The sequence below is a fragment of the Gobio gobio genome, assembly GCF_949357685.1.
Source record: "Gobio gobio genome assembly, chromosome: 19".
NCBI classification, from domain to species: Eukaryota; Metazoa; Chordata; class Actinopteri; order Cypriniformes; family Gobionidae; genus Gobio; species Gobio gobio.
This window is the reverse complement of record NC_137112.1, coordinates 42,586,032-42,610,426: the sequence shown is the minus strand read 5'-3', so window position 1 is coordinate 42,610,426 and position 24,395 is coordinate 42,586,032. Positions and strand designations below refer to the sequence as shown.

Sequence of the window (24,395 nt, the reverse complement as noted above, 5' to 3'; positions counted from 1 at the left end):
ACCGGCCCCATGGTAATGAACTGAGGTCTGGACATTAGTGCATTAGTAAAACAACCGCAGTCTCACAAATAATAAACATTTACAAGTTTAAAGCCATATAATGTTCCCAAAAATAAATCAAGTATTTTTTTAAAGATTTTAAAGTCAACGTCTCAGGCTTGACACTTAGGGGAAGAAGGTTAACGGAAGAATTATTGAAAAGCTCTTGAATAAGGCACTTCAACCAAGGTTGCTCCAGGGGCGCAGCGCTGCAATCAGTGCACTATAAATCGCAATGGAAGGAAAGCATGAGCAAAATGACAAGGTTAGTATTTTCACACAAAAAATGGTTTTAAGCCAGTTATTTATATCTTTTGCTGTAGTGTGTCAGTAGGAAATATCAGTTTACATTTCCAAACATTAATTTTACAATTAATTGTAATTATTCCAGTGAGATTTTTGCATGCACAAGGAGTCTGACAACAGCCGGTATGATCCACGCGGAGATCTGGGGTCCGTTCTTCGTACCTCGCTAACTCAGTAACTCAGCTGGATTTGATTGTTGACGATTTGGCATGATCTTGGATTGTTTGGTTCTTCGAAGCTCATCCTAGACTTAGTCATAGCAACAGGTCTGTAAACTTAAACCTGCTCGGGAGCAGCTTATTTCATATAAACAGGATTAGATTGCATCTTGAGGTGATACTTAAAGGGTTAGTTCACCCAAAAATGAAAATTCTGTCATTAATTACTTACCCTCATGTCGTTAGACACTCGTAAGACCTCCGTTCATCTTCGGAACAGAAATGAAGATATTTTAGTTGAAATCTGATGGCTCTGAAAGGCCTCCATTGGCTCAATGGCACGGTTCACTCTCAAGACCTTTAAAAGGTACTAAAGACGTCGTTAAAAAGTCCATCTCACTACAGTGGTTCTACAATAACTTTATGAATCAGTGACGATAGTTTTTGTGAGCAAAAAAACCCTAAATAACGACTTAGATGGTGATGACGATTTCAAAACAAGGCATCATGAAGCTTCGAAGCGTTATGAATCAGTGAGCCGAATGATGATTCGGATCGCGTGTCAAACCGCCAAACTGCTGAAGCGGCTCACTGATTCAAGGTGCAATCTTTTTTTTTTAATATCATTTATCATTTATCTATTATAACTTTTATGTTGGTTTCCTTTTAAAGATCCAGAAATCCTTGGGGCTTTTTTGTGTAATTTGTCAAGTTTTTTGCCAGGTGGCTTTTTTAATTAGGCATGATGTCATTACGTTGCTGTCTTGCCGCCAGCCAATCGCTGCGTTGCTGATCGTGGTTTCGAGTATTGATGGATCTTCCCTCTTCAGGGAACACAAGAATATGCAGTAATCTCAGATAACTTGTTCCAGATATTTTAATCCAATCCGCAAATTCGTTTGAAGAACCAAATTAGCCAGAGATCAGTTGTCACGATTAAAAGATCTGGGATCTGTCAAATAATCTCAGATGTATTAAGCGAGGTATGAAGAACGGACCCCTGATCTCACCATCATCGAGTCCTTCTGCGATTACATGAAGAAACAGAAAAAACTGAGACAGACTAAATCCAGAAAAACAGCCTCCAAGACGCTTGAGGAAACCAAACTTCAAGGTGCAAGGTTACCATGGACAAAAGCTGCATTAAACACAAAGGGCCCTATCATACACCCCGTGCAATGCGACCCGCAAGTGTTTTTTGCTAGTTTCAACCTGACGCAGTTATAATTTTCACATCCAGAGCCACGTTGTTTAAATAAAAAATGCACTCGCGCCCATTTATTCGCCCATGGTCTGAAAATGAGGTGTGTTCAGGCGCATTGTTGGCGCGTTGCTATTTTGAGACAACTGAAAACGACTGCGCCATTGACCAACAAAAACCTGGTCTAAAGTCAATAGTGCAGTATTTTTTGTTATTTAAAGGGCGGGTTAATAATATGCGCCTATAGGCGGTGCACAAAACGCTTACAATCTGCTTTTCACACACAAGGTCACAGCAGCACACAAACATTTTTAAATATTAAAAATAAAAGATTCCTCTCTGGAGAAGCGTTCTTCTGGCAAATTCTGCAATGTAAATAGCGAATCTGCCATGGCGCAAGCGCAACTGGCTTTTTAAAGGGAATGGGAGCTGAGACTCTGATTGGTTTATTGCACATTTCACCCAAAACACACCAATGACTCATTAAGAGTCACTAGGTACAACCCTTTTGGATCATGCGCCTGGTGCACTAACCGTTTTTTCCATCGTTAAACTAGCAAAAGTGGATTCGGACATGCCCTAAGGGTACCTGCGCCATGAGCTCAGATCGCTAAAATAAGGCCAAGAGTGGTCACGCCAAATATTGATTTGATTTAGTTAATAGAAGTTTATTGATCAATAAAATCTATTTATGACATTATTGTTGAAAGCATCCTCACTTTACAGCATTTTTTACACAAGAGCCTAAAACTTTAGGTCGGTTTCTTCAAGCGTCTTGGAGGCTGTTTTTCTGGATTTAGTCTGTCTCAGTTTTTTCCGTTTCTTCATGTAATCACAGAAGGACTCGATGATGGTGAGATCAGATCTCCGCGTGGATCACATCGGCTGTTGTCAGACTCCTTGTGCATACAAAAATCTCACTGGATTAAGGAATGTTTGGAAATGTAAGCTGGCTTAAAAAAAATTGGGTGATGAAAATACTAACATGCCTAAGACTTTTGCAGTATATATAGTGAGAAATTAAAACTTAAATCAAGTCTACAGTCCAACAAATGTGAATAGCTCAGATGTGATGATGAATATCAAGCTATTTAATCAAATGAATGATCGCAGTATATAAACATTTAGGAGAATCTACATTTTTCTTATTGACACGCAATAAATGTAATGAAATAATGCTCACATCTGATGGGTGAATAAATCTTTTCCATCAGGTTGCGGTGTGATAATTATGATTAATGGGCTTAATTTCATTGCATCTTTTTTCAGTGTAATCTGATTGAAGAACACACCACATGGATCCCATCTCTAACCCCAGGTTATTTTGGCCATTCAAATCTATAGATAAAAGTCTAAGTAACCAAGAGAAACCACATGATAATGCTGGAATTCAGAGATTTCAGAGCTTGCAAGAGAATTAGTTCCCTTGATCCTCTTGTTTTGGCTGAATTTATGTGTATACTGAGACCAGATGGGATTTTACCACTCTGGGCTCACCATCAGCTTGACTGCTGATACGTTTAAAGTATAAATAAAGGAATACCTGGCATATATCAGTAAAAATATTACATTTCTATAATATTATTGTTCCCCACACAAGGTCCTTAAATAAATGGTCCTATTTCCTTTTTGAAAGACACACTTTGGTTTCATTGATAACTTCTGGAGCACATCCAGACCAGTTGAATGGCTCGGTATGGTTGCCAAGGACGAACGCATTCACAGACATAGAGTAAATTAACTATGAGATGTTTATCTCAGCATGTCCAATCAGCTATGCTCTATGGGTTGCTAAGGATGCTTTACACTATTCAGATTCAAAGTGTCAGTGTTAAGTTTTGCGAGAAGTTCTCTCCTTGACAGGAAAGTGGCATTTAAATGGCCAGATTGGAAAAGGCAAGGTTTATGCTATTCATGCGTGTATGAATATATTTATTCGTTATTTCTCTCTTTCTTGATCTGGGGTCAATAAACCCAACATTCACTGACTTTATAAACAGTTTGAATGTTTGCTTGGCATAATTAATGTACTTCATTAAAGAAGTCTAGCACATAAGCACCGTAATGAAACGCCTCAACAAGTCTGAAAATGTTTCTGGGCAACATCTGTCTGGATTGGAATATTAGTCACTAATTTGAGACATTTTTAGAATAAAATAAACAATTATTTCTCTACTAAATGTGCAATATTATAATAGAACTCGAAGCCAAAATATGACAAAAGAAGAAAAGCAATCAGCTATACATGCTTGCATAATATTTCAATCCAATGTTACGTTTCTGTCAGAGGTAAAATAAGTTGATCAGATAGTTGAGGTTGTCAGGTTATCAATCACATTAATTTTGTGTTCAAATATCAAATGCACTGATTGTCAACAAAAAAAGCATCATCTCAATGGCATTCAAACGCAAGCCTGTTTGCATTCTATCACACGACAGGTTTGTGCTCAAGACATGCCAAAGGATCCGTGCACGCGCGCGATAAGGCAATTCTCCGGCACTTGCTCTGATTATTGCAGCATGATAAATTGCTCCTTAATATAATAAATACTTCCTCCGTGGTGGTATTCACAGCTAGTCTGATACTTCCATCATGCAAATGATTTTAAAATTGACCAAAGTGCGCGCAAATGCATGCGCGATGTAAGCCTAAGTGTTGCGCGTAAATAGAAATGCATGCTCGCTTACCTGTGAAGAATTGATCTGGCACAACACCTTGTGCAACTTGTTTAAGTTGTTTTTGCTTTAGAATCGGTGAGAAATCAGCTTCCATTCATGATGTTCCCACAGGTGCAGGTGTTTGATGTGTTTGGATCTGTCCTCGGTGCTGAAACAAAGACCTGATGAAGCGCAGATGATGATGATGAGGAGGAGGAAGATCTTACCTGTGCACAGCGTAATTCACACGGAAGGATGAATGCCTCCTCATTAAAAGCAACGTGCACCACAAACACCTTCTTCAGACCAGCTAAGTCCAGTTAATGGTCAGTTCGGTGCTTTCTCCTCAGTCTCAGGGTTTTGTGAGAGCGCAAGAATTCAGTCCACACACCTGCCATCGTGAGAGGTTTAATAAACTCAAACTAAATCTCCACGGATCCATGGCTCGATCACGATTTTCCAAACGTCTTTTACTGAAACTTGAGAGGATTTTTATTGAACAATATTGCCAAGATATATTAAGTGGCGCCTCAGGAACAAATGGTTGGTCTCCCTACGATTTGATCTTTTAATTTCAAATAATGGATGTTGGTGTTCAGGGTTCGAGCTTCGTGCATTCGTGAGGTTCGGGTGAAACAGCAACCCCTGAGCCCCCTCCGTCTCTCTCTCTCTCTCTCTCTCTCTCTCTCTCTCTCTCTCTCTCTCTCTCTCTCTCTCTCTCTCTCTCTCTCTCTCTCTCTCTCTCTCTCTCTCTCTCTCTCTCTCTCTCTCTCTCTCTCTCTCTCTCTCTCTCAAGATAGGTGGAGTCACAACAGCGCTTTTCTCGCCTAAATTGTTTACCTAAGACCCATTTAATAATGAGTTAATGGTATCTTGTGCAGTGTTGTTCATACTTGGTAAGTAGCCTATAATTGGTAGACCGAATTTGGAATTGCACACGGTATCTACATTGATTTGACTTTAAGAAGACGTTAAGCACGCGAGCTGTTTAATCGGTGTCTCTTAGGCTATAAATAATATAGGCCGTATTAATGTTGTTTTTAAGTCTTATACAGTATAATACAACGATTAAATATATAAAATAATTAGAAGAAAAAAAAAACATTACACGTTAAAATCATAGACAGTAGGTTAAAACTAAAAAAGCGCGTGACAGTTTCTGACTCACGCGTATGAATATTTAATGAGGCAAGGACTGCGGCAGTTTATGATTGGTTGTCTGCTAGCACGCAGCAAATGTCGCCACATAACTCCGCTCTATTCGTCTGAAACTACAAAAAAGATAAAAAATAAAACCACAGAATAAAGGGTTTATCATTGTGTAGACATTGCGAATGTTTCCCTCAGATGCTGAAACCAAATTACGCGAATTTCTGCAGATTTTCGAGGCGCATGCATATATTTAATGACGTAAGTACTGAGTAATTTTATTGTTGTCTTTACAGTGCAAAGAACGCGGTATAAGTTAATTTTATTTGCAAAAATAATATTAAATTAATGTGTAGCCCGTTATAACATAAACATGAAACATGAAATGAGTCAGAAACTATATCAAATACAATTTTTTAAATATAAAATAAAAATAAAAACCCCCAACAAAAATCAAAGAATTGGTGCTATAGATGAAACAAATTATGCTAGTTGAGAAGATCCTTTCATTGGAAAGAAAGTGTCCAAAACAGAATATCTACTGCTTTATAATTAAACTTGTTTTTGATCAAATGTTTTGCTTGAAAAGTGCTTGTATTTGAAAAAAAAAAAAATCATTCTAGCAAAAAACAGCATGTTTTTTTTTTTTAACAGCACGAGATGCAGCGAATTATAGCCTTACGGCTGTTACAAGCATAGAAGCCTAATTACATTTAGGCTACATTTAAGCCAAAGCAATGGAAATGCTGCCCACTTGCAGGTTCTGATTTGCAGGGTGGATTGTAACTAACTATTAAGAAAGAGCTTTTAATGATGAGGCTATTCATCTGTGCTAGGCAGCACAAGTGAAGGTATAATTACAGAACGAAACAAATGTACTGATGGCTCTCTGAGATACTGTAAGTATGCATCAGCAGAAGTCAGTGCTTAAGATCCAAGTTCCAGAACACTGTGTTAAGACCCCTCAAGTGCTGCCCAAGTTCTGCTCTCCCAGACTCTCAACCAATTAAAGGGGAATCAGGAGGGGGTTGGTCGCTGATGGAGAGACACACACACCGACGGGAGCACAAAGCTTGCTTTGTCTTCCATACACACAAGTAATTTGGATATTTTCAGAGGACGGTGGAGAGAAATGCACATGCCCACAGTGGTGATTAGAGCAGCAAACACTTGCAATAGATTATATAATAACCACCTCTAACACAAAGGGACCAATTTTGCCTTGAAACAGAGGTCTGTTGAACATCATAATGGCAGAGCAATCCAGACAAATCGTTTTTGGGGAGTGCACGGATGCTTTCGATATAATTATCAGAAATTGCACCAAACTTTTCCACTCAAACGGAAATAGTTTAATTCTGTCAAATTTTTAGATCAATCTGAAAGTTGGTCAGCCCTCTGGAAAAACAGTTTTGAGGTTTGTATGATGCAACAGCATGTAAAACCGTCTATTGATATGCTAAATAACAAGCTCGTAGAGCATTCATGCAAAAATAACATCCATTTGTTATATTCGGAGGTAAAGTAAGCATGAAAGTGAAGTTTATAAATAGGTCAGCCATAATAATTGAGTCGGAGTGTATTCTAAAATGCTGCACAAATTAATTGCTGATGCTGTGCAGGTTTGGGTCAGTAAATTTGCAAGGGTCAAAAGTTCTCAATCAATTAGTTACAGGCAAGGGGATTGAGGTACATTAACTAGTCTAGATTTTCCCAAATCGACCCAGATCATGGAAGGATATTAGTGTTTAGTTTGAGGCACATAGCAGCTTGTAAATTAGATATTCGGCTGTTTTCTGTCTGTGAAATGAACATATTACTTTCAGAAAGACTGAAATTCTGTCTATACTTTAACTAGCATACTGCCATGAAACAAAGTTGCAATAGTCCTTTTTCCCTATTGTGATGTATAGCCGAGTGAAACGGTTTCTCAAACAAGAAAATATGTAGGGCGGGACTTGATTCTGTCCATGGAGAAATAATTGAATCGCTGTGGTTTGCTATTGGTTGATCTCACGTGAGTGACAGGTTGCCCCGCCCTCACATCAGCGAACAGAAGAGATGTTGCTGAAAGAGTGAGGGGAAGGCATAACATTATGACAGGTGAAGTGAATACGGGTCAAGGGCTGTTTTGACAGCAAAAGGGGGGCCAACACAGTATTAGGCATAATGTTATGCCCGATCAGTTTATTTTTATTAAAAATTACGAGGGCACATGAATTAAAAAAAAGATTGATGTGCACAGAATAAATTTATATTATTAAATATATTAAATTATTATTATATTAAATACAGTTCATAAAAAAAAACAAGAATAGACCATTTGGATTTTGTGGTGACTCCAACAAGACTTTGAAAGAAGTGGGAGTATTTTACACTCTTGACAATGTCTGTGTGCTTTTAAAACTTCTTTAGCTGTCTCGAGGCAGTGCTGTGATGTATTATTTCCAATATCAGTGGCAATGTGGATTACAAGCTGACATAATACAGAGAGGGATGTACAGTAGTTTGTGTCGGTCGGGAGGGCAATAAAGAAACAAGACATCAAAGTTCTGAAGTTTATTGGAGTCACTACAGGGCAGGGCCTAAAACTAAACTAAAAAAATATATTTTTGGTTCATTGAAATAAAATATTACTTAAAGGCACAATATTTAAGACTTTTGGAATAAAATATCCAAAAACCACTAGAACATTGTTATATAATTTGTTGACTTGTCTACTTACATTATTCCAGATGTTTCTAAGAATGTTTAAATCCAGAGAAATAAGCCAGGACACGGACCGTATCAATGACATCATACCTGTGTTACCCTTGATTTCCGGTTATATGTTGTAGAAACCATGGAAACACCAGAGACACTTTAATACATTAAATGTTTTACTAGACAAGGGAACAACTGTTTGGATACATTTATAGACAGAAAATAATTGTTAATCATTGTTATAGCTCAACACAGTTAGTCTTATTGTTTGAATCTGGTTTTCATGATTTACTGCGAGCACCAAGTTTTACCATGCCTAATATTGACCTAGCTCACTGCAGTGTGCAACAAGTGTCTCATAGTAGCCACTGAGCGAACGCACAGAGCAACGTTATAACATCATTTTCAACACAATGTATGTAATATGATATAACAGCGCTGCGTCCAGACAGTAAAAGAAATGAACATAGCGACCCCATAGGCTTCGACGGGGAAAAGTGAAGTCTCGTAGAAGCACTCACTTCCTGATGGCTGAGCTACTGCGCAACCTCAGACTGAGCTTGACCACGTAGATGTGACGTGAGCAACCTGTCTGACAGTTGTAAGTCTTCTAGTAGTTGTGCAAAAGTGAAATCTGAATCACGTTGTTGAAATATTTTGTCCCGTTGCTTTTGGCTCTCTATGGGCTTCTCCCCATGCTTCTCCCTTGACTTTATCAGACTTTATGCCTCCACGTCCCCCCGATTGCCTCATAGACAGCAAAAGATTGCCTGTGAGCTTCTCCTTGGGTCTATACGGTAATTTCTCTACTATGCGACAGAGTCGCGTGGTTATGACGCAATCGTTAGCCTAGTTTTTACAAAAACGGCATCTACAGGGTGATAGTGTAAGATACAAGGTAATGGAGCCTTTTATACATCGTCGTGTTTCTTTACACGACAATGTAAACAATTGTCAAATGGAGTCTTTAAACGCCTCAGATGTAAAGTTATTCGCCGTCAAAGTGACGCCAAAATGAATGGGAGTCAATGGGATGCTAACAGCAGGTGATGGCTTGGTTAGCAATGGCTGCCCCAATGGAAGGTACGCTTTCTGGGTGCTGGATTACCCTCTTGTGCGTTACCCCATATACACATGACGGAAGAAGCGGAGGCGGCGACTGTGGCATAATAAAAGTTCCGCTGCTCTGGAGTAGTGTGTCGCGCTTGTCTTTCATTTCAATCGCTCTAGTGGCCACGTTGCACTCCCACAGCACTCAGACCAGTTCTGCTTCATGCTACAATAATGTTAATAAACTCATCCATGAACATGATATCTGCCAGAGTCCCACACCGATTCTTTTCCACCGGCTGTGAGGTGAAGATGACATCTCCCATGAATCTCACGCTCAATCTCGGCGTTATCAAGCTACACCTTTGTTTTGAAGCAGCGAAAAACTACATATTGTGCCTTTAAAAAATAACTGAAATAAAAGTTCAAGTTGACGTAGTAAAATTAGTAGTAAAAACTATATAGTTTTACGTATTAAAAAGCACATAGTGACTAAAACTTAAAAGGAAAATGTAAAAATAAAAGCTAATTCAAAATTTAAATAATTAACATAGCAGTACACTTAAAGTTGCTGCCTTAAATTATGTACAATCAACTTGTATGTTCAAGTTATGTCAACTTAAATTACAAAAAGTTGAAAATGGCTTAACTTATTTTGATGAATTAAAGCAATACAAAAACATATGTTGTCATAACTTATTGATCATATAATTACAGTGTATATGAATGATACTAAAACAACACCTGCAGTATTATGAGCGAATATAACATTTATACACCACCAAAGGTTTATGCAGAAAGAAGAACCAGTTCTTTCTGTTAAAACAGTTTATTAAGTTGCTCAACAACTAACTGAACAAATCAATGAGAATTTCAATCAGCCATAGATATGAAATATTAAACTTTTTATATTAAAGATTATCCGGAAGTTTGTGTGAACTTGCACAACCTGGAACTAAAAGGAAACATTTTCAAGGATAAACATTCAAGATATCAATTCTTTTTACAAGAAATTAAAAAAAAAAAGTCTATAGAGAGTAACACTTGGAAATGTATCAACATACAACGTTTAGAAAATACCAATGTAAAAGCTAAAAAAATATACTACACTGATCAAGTGTAATTTGTAAACTCAGTGGAAAATCAAGTATATGCAAATACCACTTATATGATATAATATGATCATATAATTATGTGCTTCAAACACTTTTTAAATGCAAACTACAAATAAACAAGTGTTGGACGCTGCAATCGCCTCCCGAGTGAGGAAATGTTATCTGTCAGTTTCTGATGCAAATAAAGATGCAAATTGGTTTGTCTATGAACATATGGCTTTGATGAATGAATATTCAAGTCACATAACTCTTCAGTTTTGGGAGTATCTTTGGGCACAAATTAGTAATTACTGAAGGAGGAATGTGAGGATAGAGAATAACAAATTAGACTCAAATAATTGAAAGCTGAACATTAGATAGATTCACATGAATATTCACTAACATCGATGTCAGTTTAACTTTAGTCGTTAGGAACTTACGATTAATAACAAGCTAACAAATCAACAACAGATTCACTAATGAAATACTAATGAGGGTGCACTAAATCATATTATGAAAATGCTTTCAAGACATTCAGGTTACCTGGCTCAATTTGTTTGTCTAGACACAATTCTGTACCTGCAGATTCCCTTTGCAATAGAAAACGGTCCTTACTAAACGTTTGTGTCTATTAATCAATAGAAGCATGTTTTCACACACAAATACGCCATAACACTTAAAGGGATAGTTCACCCAAAATTAAACATTTCTCACCCTCCACTTGTTCCAAAACCTTTATGAATGTTTTTCTTCTGCTGAACACAAAAAAAGATATTTTGAAGAATGTTGGTAACCAAACAGTTGATGGATCCCATTGACTTCCATAGTAGTATTTTTTCCCCATCAACTGTTTGGTTAACCATATCCTTCAAAATATCTTCCTTTGTGTTCAGTAGAACAAAGAAATTCATAAAGGTTTGAAACAACTTGTGGGTAAGAAAATGATGACATATATAAAAATGGTCATTATTTCCTCAACTTCATTCTTTTTTCTGTAGTTGAATAGAAGAATTTCAGCAGATTATAGTTGTCAAGTCTTAAAAAGGATTAAAAAAAATCACCATAAAAGTGGTCCATATGACTCTATGCCACTATATTCCAAGTCTTACTATAGTTTTCTATGAGAAACAGACCAAAATAAAGCAGTTATTATAATAATATTCACCAAAACGCCATTTATTGTCGAACTTTTGCAGAGGGAAAGATGATCTTATTCCCTACACAATCCTATCAAATGGCTTCAGAAGACTTAGAATCAATATTGTTGTTATTGTTAACAAAAAGTATTAAAAAATGTTTTTTTTAAAAATTGAAATTAAGCTGAAATAAAAAAATGAACAATGTATGAAAAACGTCAACAAGAATAAATCTAAATAGAAATATTAAATAAAACAAACTAAAATTAAAAATGTAAAAATAAGCTTATTCAAAGTATGAATAAATACTATGACAGTATATAAATAATACTAAAATAACACAGCTTAGAAACAATCATATGGACCACTTTTACAGTGCTTTTTGGAGTTTGAAAGCTGTTAAGAGTACATAAAGATTCTACAAAAGGTAATTCGGCTTTTGAAACCACAAGAACAATGGCAGAATTGAAATTTTTGTGTGAACTATCCCTTTAAAACCACCTATATTTACTTCACTTTCCATTCGCTCTCTCACTCTTCCTCAACCATCATCTCTCTGTCTTGGCCCTGCAGGTTGTTTTTGCCCCTTCCTGTGAGGGCTGGAGGTGTGTGCTCACACCTGTCCGTCCTGTCCGAATCGAGGTCCAGCTCCTCGAAGGAAGAAACGCTGGAGGTGTCGCTTCTCTCCACACGCTCAAAGTCCCAGTGTCGGTCTCGATCTCCGTGCGAGTGCGTCCTGGTGCTGGACGGGGCAGGTGAGGTGTCCCGGCTGTCCGAGGGGGGCAGGCGGCTCACGGAACTGCACTCGCTGTGGGAATCAGCACCTGTGTGTTTACACGGCCACACCAAAAAACAAGAGGTGATTAATTTCGCCACAGTGTCACAGTAAGCAAGCAGCACCTCCGCAAATGAAAGCGTCTCCTGTATGGCTAGCACACAAAAGCTCGTTTAACATCAAGTAAAAAAAGAGACTCGCGTTCCCTTCTGTTGAATCAGCGATTCCAGGTCGTTTCTGCACTGGTGCTACTTACTAATTAGCAGTTGTGCTTGTGGAAAGGAGATGAGGAGTGTTTGTGTTGGCATTGGTGTGTGTGAACAAAAACCTTTGCAGATAACTAGGTTTCTGTAGCCTGTTCTAAACTATCTGCTATACAGTTGCTAGGGGTCTTTTAGTTGTTTTTAGCTGTTTTAAATTACTAGGTGGTTGATTATTGAACCATTTCAAAAGAGCTCGGATCCCTCACATCCCTCCGTGAATCCACATCTATGCTTGTTTTTTTTACCAGTTTTATCATCTGCCAGGAGTAAATTGCACATCTGACTGTTAAGAAAAGTAATAGCACTTGTCTCAATACGTTTGTGGTGTCATTTATGTGACTAAACTCATCTGACCAGTGACCACTTACCAACCAACAATTCAGAGCACCCTGCATAGCATGATGCAAAAAACGCCCTTAACACACACACACACACACACACACACACACACACACACACACACACACATATAAATAAAAAATACATAGCAACTCAATCTTTTCTCTACAATGGTAAAATCTAGATTTTCATAATTTTTCCTGCATGAAAAAGAACATGTGGATGAACCAATGCTAAAAATCAGGCCAATACTGATAATCTGATCATAACCAATTATTGGCTGATATTAAAATTCTGTACTATTTTGTCTAAATGCATAAAAAAATAAAATACTTAAAACCAGTGTTGTTACTGTTACCTAAAACTACTAACTTCATTAAATAATAAAACCGAAATAAAATATAAATAGGCTATTAAAAATTACATGAAAATTAGATTGCCTTTGCAACTGACTGAAATAAAAAAAAAAATATATATATATATATTGAAGCTACATCAAAAAACGTATAAAAGCGCATAACAAAATTACAAAAATGTACTTAAATTAAAATGAAGACAAAATAAAAATAAAGGCTAATTCAAAATATTAAAGGGGTCATGAACTGGCTTTTTTATACTGTTGTCTGAGGTCAACTTATGACGTTTGTGTAGTTTTTACATTCAGAAACATAATGAATAAGTAATAGGCTATTTTCTGCCTTGGTTTTGAGGCTCTCTGAGAAACACTCGGATTTGATGGGCATGCCGAACTAAAGACTTGGAAGTAAACGGCCATGGCTAGGATTGGATAATATTTGCATATTTAATGAGCTTCAGCTACCTTCTGTCCCAGGAATCGTCTGGGGGAAATGCTCAGAGGACTCGCAAAATATCAAACAAACACTAAAACAAACTCACTCGGGCGGTCGGGCGGACGGGCGGACGGACACATCACTCACTCGCTCGCGCGGTCACACACACACACACACACACTGGCGTCGCGCGGACGCGGAGAGACACACACTCGCGCCTGGCCCATAACGTTACGTGTCCGATCACGAGTGAACCAATTCAATAACACCTTCTCCACCCTGTGACAGCTTTCTAGGGTATGTAATCAATAGATTTCAAACGATCTGTAATGTTATGCAAAACACATAAAAAAAACATGTTTTAGCCTACTCACATAAGTGTGTGTTCAGAAGGAAGCTTATTTATCTGTAGAGGCGGCGTCTAGGTCCTATTACGCAAGAGATCCGCACATTCTGAGAGCTCTCGTTTTCTGGGCCTGGTGTCATAAAAGCTTTTCTTTGACTAACAAGGAAGTTTTCAGCTCTGAAACTTACTTATTCTTATATTACCATGACCTTTTATATATCAAAAGCTCAAGGGAAAGTTGATTCCTCAGTTCATCACCCCTTTAATAAATATTTAAATAATACTAAAATAACACTGGAACTCACTTTTCTTCAGATTTTTTCTTAAAAAAGTGCTTTGAAACATAGGACAAACATTCAGGACAATACTAATAATTCGATGATCATTATGAACATTGTGGCCAATAACCAAATAAATGACTGATATTAAAGTTCTATACTATTTTACTGAATAAATGAAAAAAAAAAAATGTTACTCTTTATTTCAATAGTCCATGTCAGACATTTTACTAACTATAAGTGTGTAAAAATTGGGGAAATTATCATGTACTATTAAAATTCCTAAATATCAACTAATATGAATAAATGAAAAAAAAAAAAAAAAATGAAACTGCCAATTAATCAATATGGTTCAGATATGGTGTGCCTTCCTACTGAAACATGAAGTAAAATGTTTTTTAGCCATTCAATAAATCTTCTTTATCAGGATTTTTAGACACACACACACACACACACACACACACACACACACACACACACACAGAGTAACTGACAGTATGAGAGCGAACAGACAGACTAACAGCTTGAGAGAGGTGAGTTTCACCGAGACGTGTGTGTGCGCTCATGCTGCTTGTGAAGGAGACCCCACACGCTCACACTCAGCATGTCGGAGTGACAAACGTGTCAGGACCGCCTGCGTCTCAGCTTTTTTTCTGCTTATGTCAGTGCTTCTAAGATAAAGGGATATTTTGTGTGTCTATTGGATGACCGTTCACTTAGTGTTGTTTATCTGCCTCCTGCTCTTCCTGTCAATGTGGCATTTTTGTAAGTAGGGACGGACAGACTAGATAAGGGGGGATAGCGAGGAATGACAGGGAAGTGAGCGTATGAAAGAGAGAGAGGAATAAAGATGAAGAGATTGATAGTGTTGGAGAGAGAGAGAAAAAAGTGTCCTTCAAATGCCATCAGCATGCGTAGCGGAGGCTGCTGGAAAACTAACATTTTATATATTTTGCTTCTATAACTCTCAAACTACTACAAATGTACCTGCCATCTTTTGGCATTTGTGTGCACTTATACATTTAAATGTGCCAACAGTAATCGTACTATTAAAATATATACACTTAGAAATACTTGGTTTAAAGTGCCCTATTATGCAATTTTAAAGGTTCCTAATTTTGTTTTGGAGTTCTCCTACAATTGGTTTACATGCATGCAAGGTCCAAAAAAAACGTTCATTATCTGTAATACATTGTACATCTCCTAATTTCTCAAAGAGTCTGAAAACGTTCATTTGAAGATTCAGTCTCTCTGAACCCCTTCTTTCTGCGAGCCTATACCCTGCTCTGATTGGTCAAACGGCCAAGTCTGTAGTGATTTGTGTGGCATTTATACTGCTTACAGTGCGTGTCAGAAATGAAACGTGTACATTTTTCATGTCAACTGGAGCCATTTCTCCTCATCAATTTGAAATGCATGAAAATTCCTCAATTCCTCATCCTTTTGAAGTGCATGTAAAGTTCAGAAAACGGCATCTTCTCAACATGTCGGCAGCCCGAACCAAACTCTTCCAGGCCTCAGCTACAACTACAGTGTTTGAGGGCGGGGCAAAGTAGACGTTGTTCACGGGCAGCCAATGAAGACCATAAGCTCCCATTATGCACATTTTTTACATCGTTACGTAGGTATGAAACAGGAAGTAAGACTGGAATTGCTGATGACTCATTTCAGCAGTACAGAATCTATTCTTTCTTTTAGGAGTTGGGAATTCACTAAGGATGAATTGGGCCAAAACCTATAGATACAGTTGCAAGAAAAAGTATGTGAACCGCTTGCAGAGTCTGTGAAAATATGTGAATAACATTTGAACGCATTTGAACGCTCTCCAGCAGTGACTATGATTTTGAGATCCATCTTTTCACACTGAGGACAACCGAGGGACTCAAACACAACTATTAAAAAAGGTTAAAACATTCACTGATGCTCCAGAACGAAACAATGCATTAAGAGATAGAGGGAAAAGAGTGAAAAGATGGATCTCAAAATCATACAGTCACTGCTGGAGATCATTCAAATATGCAAAAGATGCTGGAAAACTGAATAATTTGCAGGACCTGGAGGATTTTTCTGAAGAACATTGGGCAGTTTAACTGCTCAAGACAAACAAGGGACTCAAGAACAACCATCACAAAACAAAAAAAACAGCCGTGGATCATCCAGGGAACGACACACAGTATTAAGAATGAACGCTTCATAAAATTTTGAATGGGGTCATTTTTATAAATTACGCTTTTTTGGTCTTGTGGACTATATGTAAAAAATTAATTATGTAATATATCTTATATATGGCAGAATCTATAGCCTATAATGAGCCTAATTTACATAGAAATGACAGATGTTTTCACTAAAAATAAAGACAATGACTTCATTTAAATACTTACTAGGCATTATTTCTGCATATTTAGTGCCTAGTTAAAGTGGACTGCAAGTGCTTAGGGAATTCGGTGGTCGGGTCAACTGAAACAAACTGAAAAGAAAAACATTAATGCACTCAAATAAGAATGTGAGAATATTAAATAACATTATCCAATATTACAATTTTGATTGAAATTCTAATATTACAATATTTTTAAATAATATTTGATATCATGGGCTGTAGAATCCCTCCATCCCCTTCACTCTGTTTACTCAATAACAGCATAGAAGTTGATAATCTCCCAGCCAAATATAAAAACCCACTACTCATATCACTAACTATCGCCAAGAAAGTAATTTTACTAAATTGGAAATCCAAAAATTGTATACATATCAATCACTGGACCAATCTTCTTACAGAATACATCACATTAGAAAAAATAACATACATTAACAAGAATAATATACCTACATTTCTTGATATTTGGAAACCATTTCTAATTCATCTTCATATAAATTTCGTGGACCCAGACCCCCCGCACTCTCCCAACCACAGGTTCACAAACTTATAATAAATAACCTCTGAGCATTATTGAATACATCATTCCACAATTGTTTACTGCTATATGTCTTTTTAAAGGGGTGGTAAAACACATTCTTTTGAAGGCTTGACTGTGTTTGTGGGGTGCACTGTAACATGTGTTCATGCTTCGTTTTAAAAAAAATTGCCTTATTTTTCATATATTTGACCTTTATTCTACACTGCTCTGTCCCTCCTTGTAAAACGGTCTGATGCTTTCCGGGTTGTATGAAGCCGGTCCCTCAAAAATACGCAATGGGCTCAGATTGGTTAGCTGGCCCAGTGTGTTGTGATTCGCTAAACGCCTAGTGCACGTTTGTCGGAAACGTCACGCCCCTTACCTTTATCGGAGGCTGTGCTTTGGTCAGTGTTAGAAACAACGGCGTCAATAAAACCATACCAATCTGAGCCCGAATCAGACCCAGAACATTTGAGTGAAGATGATCGAGCAGAACCTGTTCAGTCCTCAAGAGTAAAGACTGCGGATCTATAATGATCGCTACTGAATGGCACTTTAACTTTTGTATTTTTAGAACGATTATAGCCAAATATCTGTCGCAAGAACTAACCCAAAACAAACACTAAGCACTGGCTTAAACTAGTAAGTTAGCCAAATCACACACAGAACCATGTTTAGCATGCCTGTAGATAAACAATACATAAAAGCTCTAATCAAAGAATCATTTACACTAATGCCAAGTTCGCTGTTGAGATTTTAACGTTAGTGTTTGTAACGATAGGTGTTCGTCGGATAACGTTAAGTATGAATGAGCATTTAACAGACTGGTTTGCAGAACAGCGTTGTCATCTGTTTACTTCCTTGCTACAACCTATTACAGGAAAACACATCGATGAAAAATAAATCAGACTTACAGGTTGTGGCCCGTAAACAGCTTCTGTTTGTAAATCCAGCTTTCAGGACAAGCCGTTGTGCATATCCTGCATTGAACTCGCGAAGTTTGTGGAAGTTTGTGTTGTCCTCCGTGAAATGTGCAGCGCGCGCGTCGTGCATCCACGCACCGGCAGTGTTTTTTTCACGCAGCTGACGTTGTGCAAATCTGGCATTGAAATCGCGAAGACGGTGGATGTTCTCCTCCGTGGATGTGCTGCAGGGAGCCCTGCGCGCGCCTGATTCCCCGCTGACTCAAACACACGTGCATATAACATGTTTTATTTTAAACGCTCTGCAACGCACCCCCGTCCCTATGAAGGCTGAACAGAGCAAGTACCCCAGACCTGCAATCCGGATGAAAATAACAGCGTTTCCTTGGCATCGCGGCAACAACACTCCAGCCTACTATACCACAACAGCGCCGCGATACAAAATGGCCTCACCCCCCCTTATTTCATATTCCCCGGAGGAGGGGTTTATGTAAATATTGGGCCTGGTGATGTCAGCAAAACCTGGGTGAATGTGTAGTAGTCCCTAGCGGCCGTTTGCTGTAGTTCTTAGAAACTGATTTCTTTAAAAGCAAATATCTCCCTTTGCTTTAAACTTTGAACGTTGTAACTTTGCAGATGTTGTTTATGCTCAAGCAGCAACATTACACGTTAGCTAAAGTTAGAATAGTGAAATCGTGGTTTACCACCCCTTTAATGTAAATGTATGTGTATTTGGTATATGTTAATATATATTTCTATACTTCTTTAATGTATTACCAATATGTGAAATATGCATAATATTGCAATTGCTATTTATTTGTTGATGATGGTGGTAGTAGGGGTGGTGGTATTGGTATTGACATTAAAATAGAACTCATTTTATTCTGCTATTTATTTTTCTCCCCTTTTCGTTTGCTTATTCTAAATAAATAATATTTCAGATAACATTATATATAAATATTGATTTATAAACATAATTTTTTATATATTTTACTTTATAAAATAATCTGGGTCATGCGCTGTTCTAGGTGGTGTCGGTGGGCGCGACTGGCTTGTCCTGTAGACATGGTCATCACAGAGCCGGTGGTTGGGTTGACTGGCCCCTCCCTCTCACCGCCTTTGTCCCAACCCCTCCTCACATGTAATACTATACTGTTTGACTAATATCTGAGTTGGATACGGTGTCTCTGGCTGGGGAGCTAACTGGTGCACACCATGGTCCAAGCCACAGATAATAAATAAAAAAAAATAAAAAAAATAAATAAAAAAATAAAATAAATAAATAAATAAATAAAATAACCCTTCTATTTTTACGGGTCACAACCAAACTAAGCGAGCTTGTTCTGGAGGTGCCTGTTATGACTCAAAAGCACAGAGGGTTAACTTTTGGGGTTGAGCGTCACTGGCGGTCGGAGAGGAGGGGGCACGGAACGGAGGGACGAAGGGTGGTGTCCATGTCGGCGGTTTCTGTTGGTTGTGCTCACTGACGGTCGTGGAGAGGCGCTCAGACCTAGAGAACAGTATCCACAGCAACCTTTTTGACTAGCCTAAATGTAGAATTATTATTATTGTTATTATTATTGTTACTATTATTATAAATTACTAATGCTACCACCACTACTACTATTATTACTATGAACATTATTGTTGTAACTACCACCACTACTATTATTATTATTATACATCACAAATATTTCTACCACAGTCACTCTTATTATTATCATGAATATTATTATTACTACTTCTAATACTATTACTACTATTATTATTAATAATACCATTATTATTATAAATTAGAAATATTACCACTACTATTACTAATATTATCATCAATATTATTGTTGTTACTACCACTACTGCTACTATTATTATTATTGTTGTTATAATTATTGTTACTATTATGATTACTACTTCTACTACAACTCTATTTCTATTCTCTTTCTATTATTTTTGTCTTTTTGTTATCCATCCTCTTTTTTTTTATTTTCTTTTTTTTTTTCTCCCCTTCTCCCAGAGGTTTTGGACCATTGCAGCTTGATGCAACTTTGTAATGTAATTGTTTTTGTTTTGTTTATTTTGTTTTGTTTTGTCCGTATTCTGTTGTTTTTTTTTGTTACAACATGTGTATTGTTTTGAGCATCAATAAAAAAAATAAAAAATAAAAAAATAATAATAATATTTGATATAAAAAATTCACCTTCATATGGCACTAATATTCTTTTAATGCACTGGAACAATATGCATTTAAAGCATACATTACATATTTGAAATATGATAGATTTTTAATATTAAATTATACTTATTAGCTGATAAGTCAAGAACAGTTTTTGGTTCCTTCCTTTAACGAAATAATGTTGATTATTAAAATATTTTAAAGGACTGATCTTTCAATTCAGTGTTACAACTTTTATTTTATAACTAGTGATACGTTTGATACCTCACAAAATCTGCTACCTGGGGTCTGTTCTTCGTACGTCGCTAACTCAGTAACTCAGCTGGATTTGATTGTTGACGATTTGACATGATCTCGGATTGTTTGGTTCTTCGAAGCTCATCCTAGACTTGCTGTCATAGTAACAGGTCCGTAAACTTAAACCTGCTCGGGAGCAGCTTATTTCATATAAACAGGATTAGATTGCATCTTGAGGTGATACTTAAAATCTGTCCCAGCCACTGTTACTTTATTACAAGAGTGCATTACTGAACCAGGGGCAATAATAATAATTTTAAATAATAATATAAAAATGTTATATTGTATATGTATATGAGAATGTATAATACTATAGACACAGCCACTTGATTGAGCGATTTATTTGTGATGGAATAATTACTTTATATAATTTTGTTTTTATTGGTTTACACACATGTTGTACAGTTAATCTGAGCCGGATATTATTGGCTTGATGCAGCGTAAGAGAGGATAATTTGATCTTGACCCATAAGAAACTTAAATACTGTCACGTTACAAATCTGCTTCAAATTGAATTAAAAATTAAATTACAACATTGAAATAAAAATGTAAAGAGTGTACAAATACTGTATAAAATCGTGAATATAAATAATTGGTAATCATGTTAAAAAAAAACAAAAAAAAATGTATCATTTATCTATTATAACTTTTATGTTGGTTTGGTAGTTTGGCTGTTTCCTTATAAAGGTTCAGAAATTCGAAGTTTTTTGCCAGGTGGCTTTTTAATTATATGATGTCATTACGTTGCTGTCTTGACGCCAGCCAATCGCTGCATTGCGAATCGTGGTTTCGAGTATCGATGCATCTGCCCTCTTCAGGGAAAAAAAGAACGCTCAGTAATCTTAGATCATTTAATCCAGATATTTTAATCCAATCCGCAAATTCGTTTGAAGAACCAAATTAGCCAGAGATCAGTTATCACGATTAAAAGATCTGGGATCTGTCAAATCATCTTAGATGTATTAAGCAAGGTGCGAGGTACGAAGAACGGGCCACTGGGGTCTGTTCTTCGTACGAGGCTAATTCAGTTAGCCAGATTTGATTGTTGACGATTTGGCATGATCTTGGATTGTTTGGTTCTTCAACGCTCATCCTGGACTTGCTGTCATAGTAACAGGTCTGTAAGCTTAAACCGGCTGGTGAGCAGCTTATTTCATGTAATCATTTTTTTTTTTTTTTTTTGAGATTGCAACTTTTTAAGCGGCGTTGATACTTAAAATGTGTCCCAACCACTGCTACTTTATTACAAGAGTTCCTTTCTGAACCAGGGGCAATAATAATTATAATATTATTTTCAAATACATTTTTATATTATGTTGTGTATAATACTATAGACACAGCCACTTGATTGAGAGATTTATTTGTGATGGAATAATTACTTTATTAGGGCCCAAGCCCTGAAAGGGCGCAGAGCCCTATTGTTCTTCCTCAGATTTTTCTTTTTTTTTTTTTTTTTTTTTTTTTTTCGACTTCTCGGGTACTTTTGGGGCACTTAACATGCTCGAAAACTCTTGAAACTTCGCACAGGCGTCGGAATGCGCGGCCATCAGAGCCGGGCTGAAGCTGGTACCCGGGCGTGGCAGGGGGGCTCGACAGCGCCCCCTAAAGTGGGGTCTGAAAACTTGGTCCATATATCAAACACACTTGCACGTACATGTATGAAACTTGGTACACATATAGACCTCATCGGGCCGAACAACTTTCGTGCTCATAGTTATGTGTCAGCCCAACAGGAAGTGAGCTATTATGGGTTGTTCGGAAAACGCATGCTCTGGAATTTAATATACTCCTCCGAGGCCATTGTTTCGATCATCGCCAAACTCGGTCAGCATGAAGTGAACATATCCAGGATGCTAAATTGCGAGCGGATTTTTGATATCTCGAAAAGTCTGGCCGTGGCGATGCAACGAATTTATGGCGAGAAAAGGGAAACAGGAAGTGTGTTATAACTTGTGCAAACATTGACTGGTTTGGATGAAACTTCAGCTGTGTGTTCGATATAAGAAGCCGATCACATGGATATGACTTTTGTGAGTCAAAGTTATAGCGCCACCAACTGGCAGCAGGAAGTGTGTCACTTTCAAAAATGCTTTGAATCACCATCTTATTTTCACCAGATTTATTTCAAACTTCATCAGTATATTGTGAAAACATGACAGATAGAGACGTATGAAATGGATTCCTGAAATTTCAAATACTGTTGCCATGGCAACGTGTCAAAGTTTAATAATCTTTTGGCTGTTCTGAGGCTCTTAGCATGCTTGAAATTGCTTGAAACTGCTTGAAACTCAACACACACATCAGAGATGTCAGTCAGTACACATGGGCAAAGCCTCAGAAACGGGCGGGGATGAGGGCCTCTCTAGCGCCACCTTTTGACAAAAGTGAAGGGCTTCGTTTCATCTACAATCACCAAACTCAGTATATATATTGACCTCATCGAGCCGGACAACTTTCTAATTTACAGTCATTAGCTCCGACCAACAGGAAGTCAGATATTTTGGTTTGAAGGTAAATTTTTGGTTAAATCGGGGTCTGAGTTTTTACGTTCTCCTCGTAGGCGTTTTATTCAATCTCCACCAAACTCGGTCAACATGAAACAAAGATACTGAAGATGCTAAAATGTGAACGGATATTGGATATCTCAAACGGTGTTTCCATGGCAAGGGATTAAATAAGGACAAAAAAGGGGAACAGAAATTCTCTGTGTCTGCTGCTCTCCCCTCAATGAACACAAGATGGCAGCATTGTATTAGTTTTGAAGCAGGAAAAAAAAAACTTGTTTCTCTCTCTCTCTCTCTCTCTCTCTCTCTCTCTTGTTTGTGATTTATGAGGACACAAATTTGTATAATGACATGGGTATTACACTGGTATTACAACGTGTATGTGTGTGTGTTTAAAAACATTCTAAAACAATGTTTTATTAAAATGTAACCAAATAGCTTTAAAATAATCATACTATGTTTCAGATCAATATATTTATTTTATTTAATATATTTCTTCTGAATATTTATTCTCTGTCTGCCCTCCCCTCACTAAAAGGTAGCAGTGTTGTTCTGAGGCTCTTAGCATGCTTGAAATTGCTTGAAACTGCTTGAAACTCAACACACACATCAGAGATGTCAGTCAGTACACATGGACAAAGCCTCAGAAACGGGCGGGGATGAGGGGCTCTCTAGCGCCACCTTTTGACAAAAGTGGGGGGGTTAGTTTTATCTTGAGTCACCAAACTCGGTACATATATTGTTCTCTTCGAGCCGGACAACTTTCTAATTTACAGTCATTAGCTCCGACCAACAGGAAGTCAGATATTTTGGTTTTAAGGTGAATTTTTGGTTAAATCGGGGTCTGAGTTTTTACGTTCTCCTCGTAGGCGATTTATTCAATCTCCACCAAACTCGGTCAACATGAAACAAAGATACGGAAGATGCTAAAATGTGAACGGATTTTGGATATCTCAAACGGTGTTGCCATGGCGAGGGATTAAATAAGGACAAAAAAGAGGAACAGAAATTGTCTCATATCTTGTAAAATCATATTTTGATTTCAATTAAATTAAGATTGTATGTTTGGCAATTGAACTTAGATTAATTTTAAATGACTATACTATTTTTCAGATGAATATATATATATATATATATATTTTTTTTATAAATATTTATTTGTATAATGTATTGTGCCTGTGTGTGCCCTCCCCTCAATGAACACAAGATGGCAGCATTGTGTTAGTTTTGAAACAGGATAAAAAAAAAACATTCCATCTCTTCAGGTGTGTGTGTGTGTGTGTGTGTGTGTGTGTGTGTGTGTGTGTGTGTGTGTGTG

At 37.3% G+C, this 24,395-nt stretch overlaps 2 protein-coding genes across 2 annotated transcripts in view; both read right to left on the bottom strand.

Annotated features, from left to right (window-relative positions):
- The window catches only part of grm2b (glutamate receptor, metabotropic 2b), a 42,434-nt gene extending 37,432 nt beyond the window's left edge, over positions 1–5,002 (bottom strand). Inside the window, exon 1 of the mRNA XM_079844626.1 lies at positions 4,393–5,002. The gene's annotated coding sequence lies outside the window, so the exon portion shown is untranslated. The remainder of the gene's footprint in view (positions 1–4,392) is intronic.
- A 5,059-nt stretch (positions 5,003–10,061) lies between these two features.
- The window catches only part of tex264b (testis expressed 264, ER-phagy receptor b), a gene marked incomplete at its 5' end in the record, with an annotated part of 83,980 nt that continues 69,646 nt past the window's right edge, over positions 10,062–24,395 (bottom strand). Inside the window, 1 exon segment of the mRNA XM_079844804.1 lies at positions 10,062–12,318. Within this exon segment, the coding sequence (XP_079700930.1) occupies positions 12,026–12,318 (293 nt within the window). The 3' untranslated portion in view covers positions 10,062–12,025.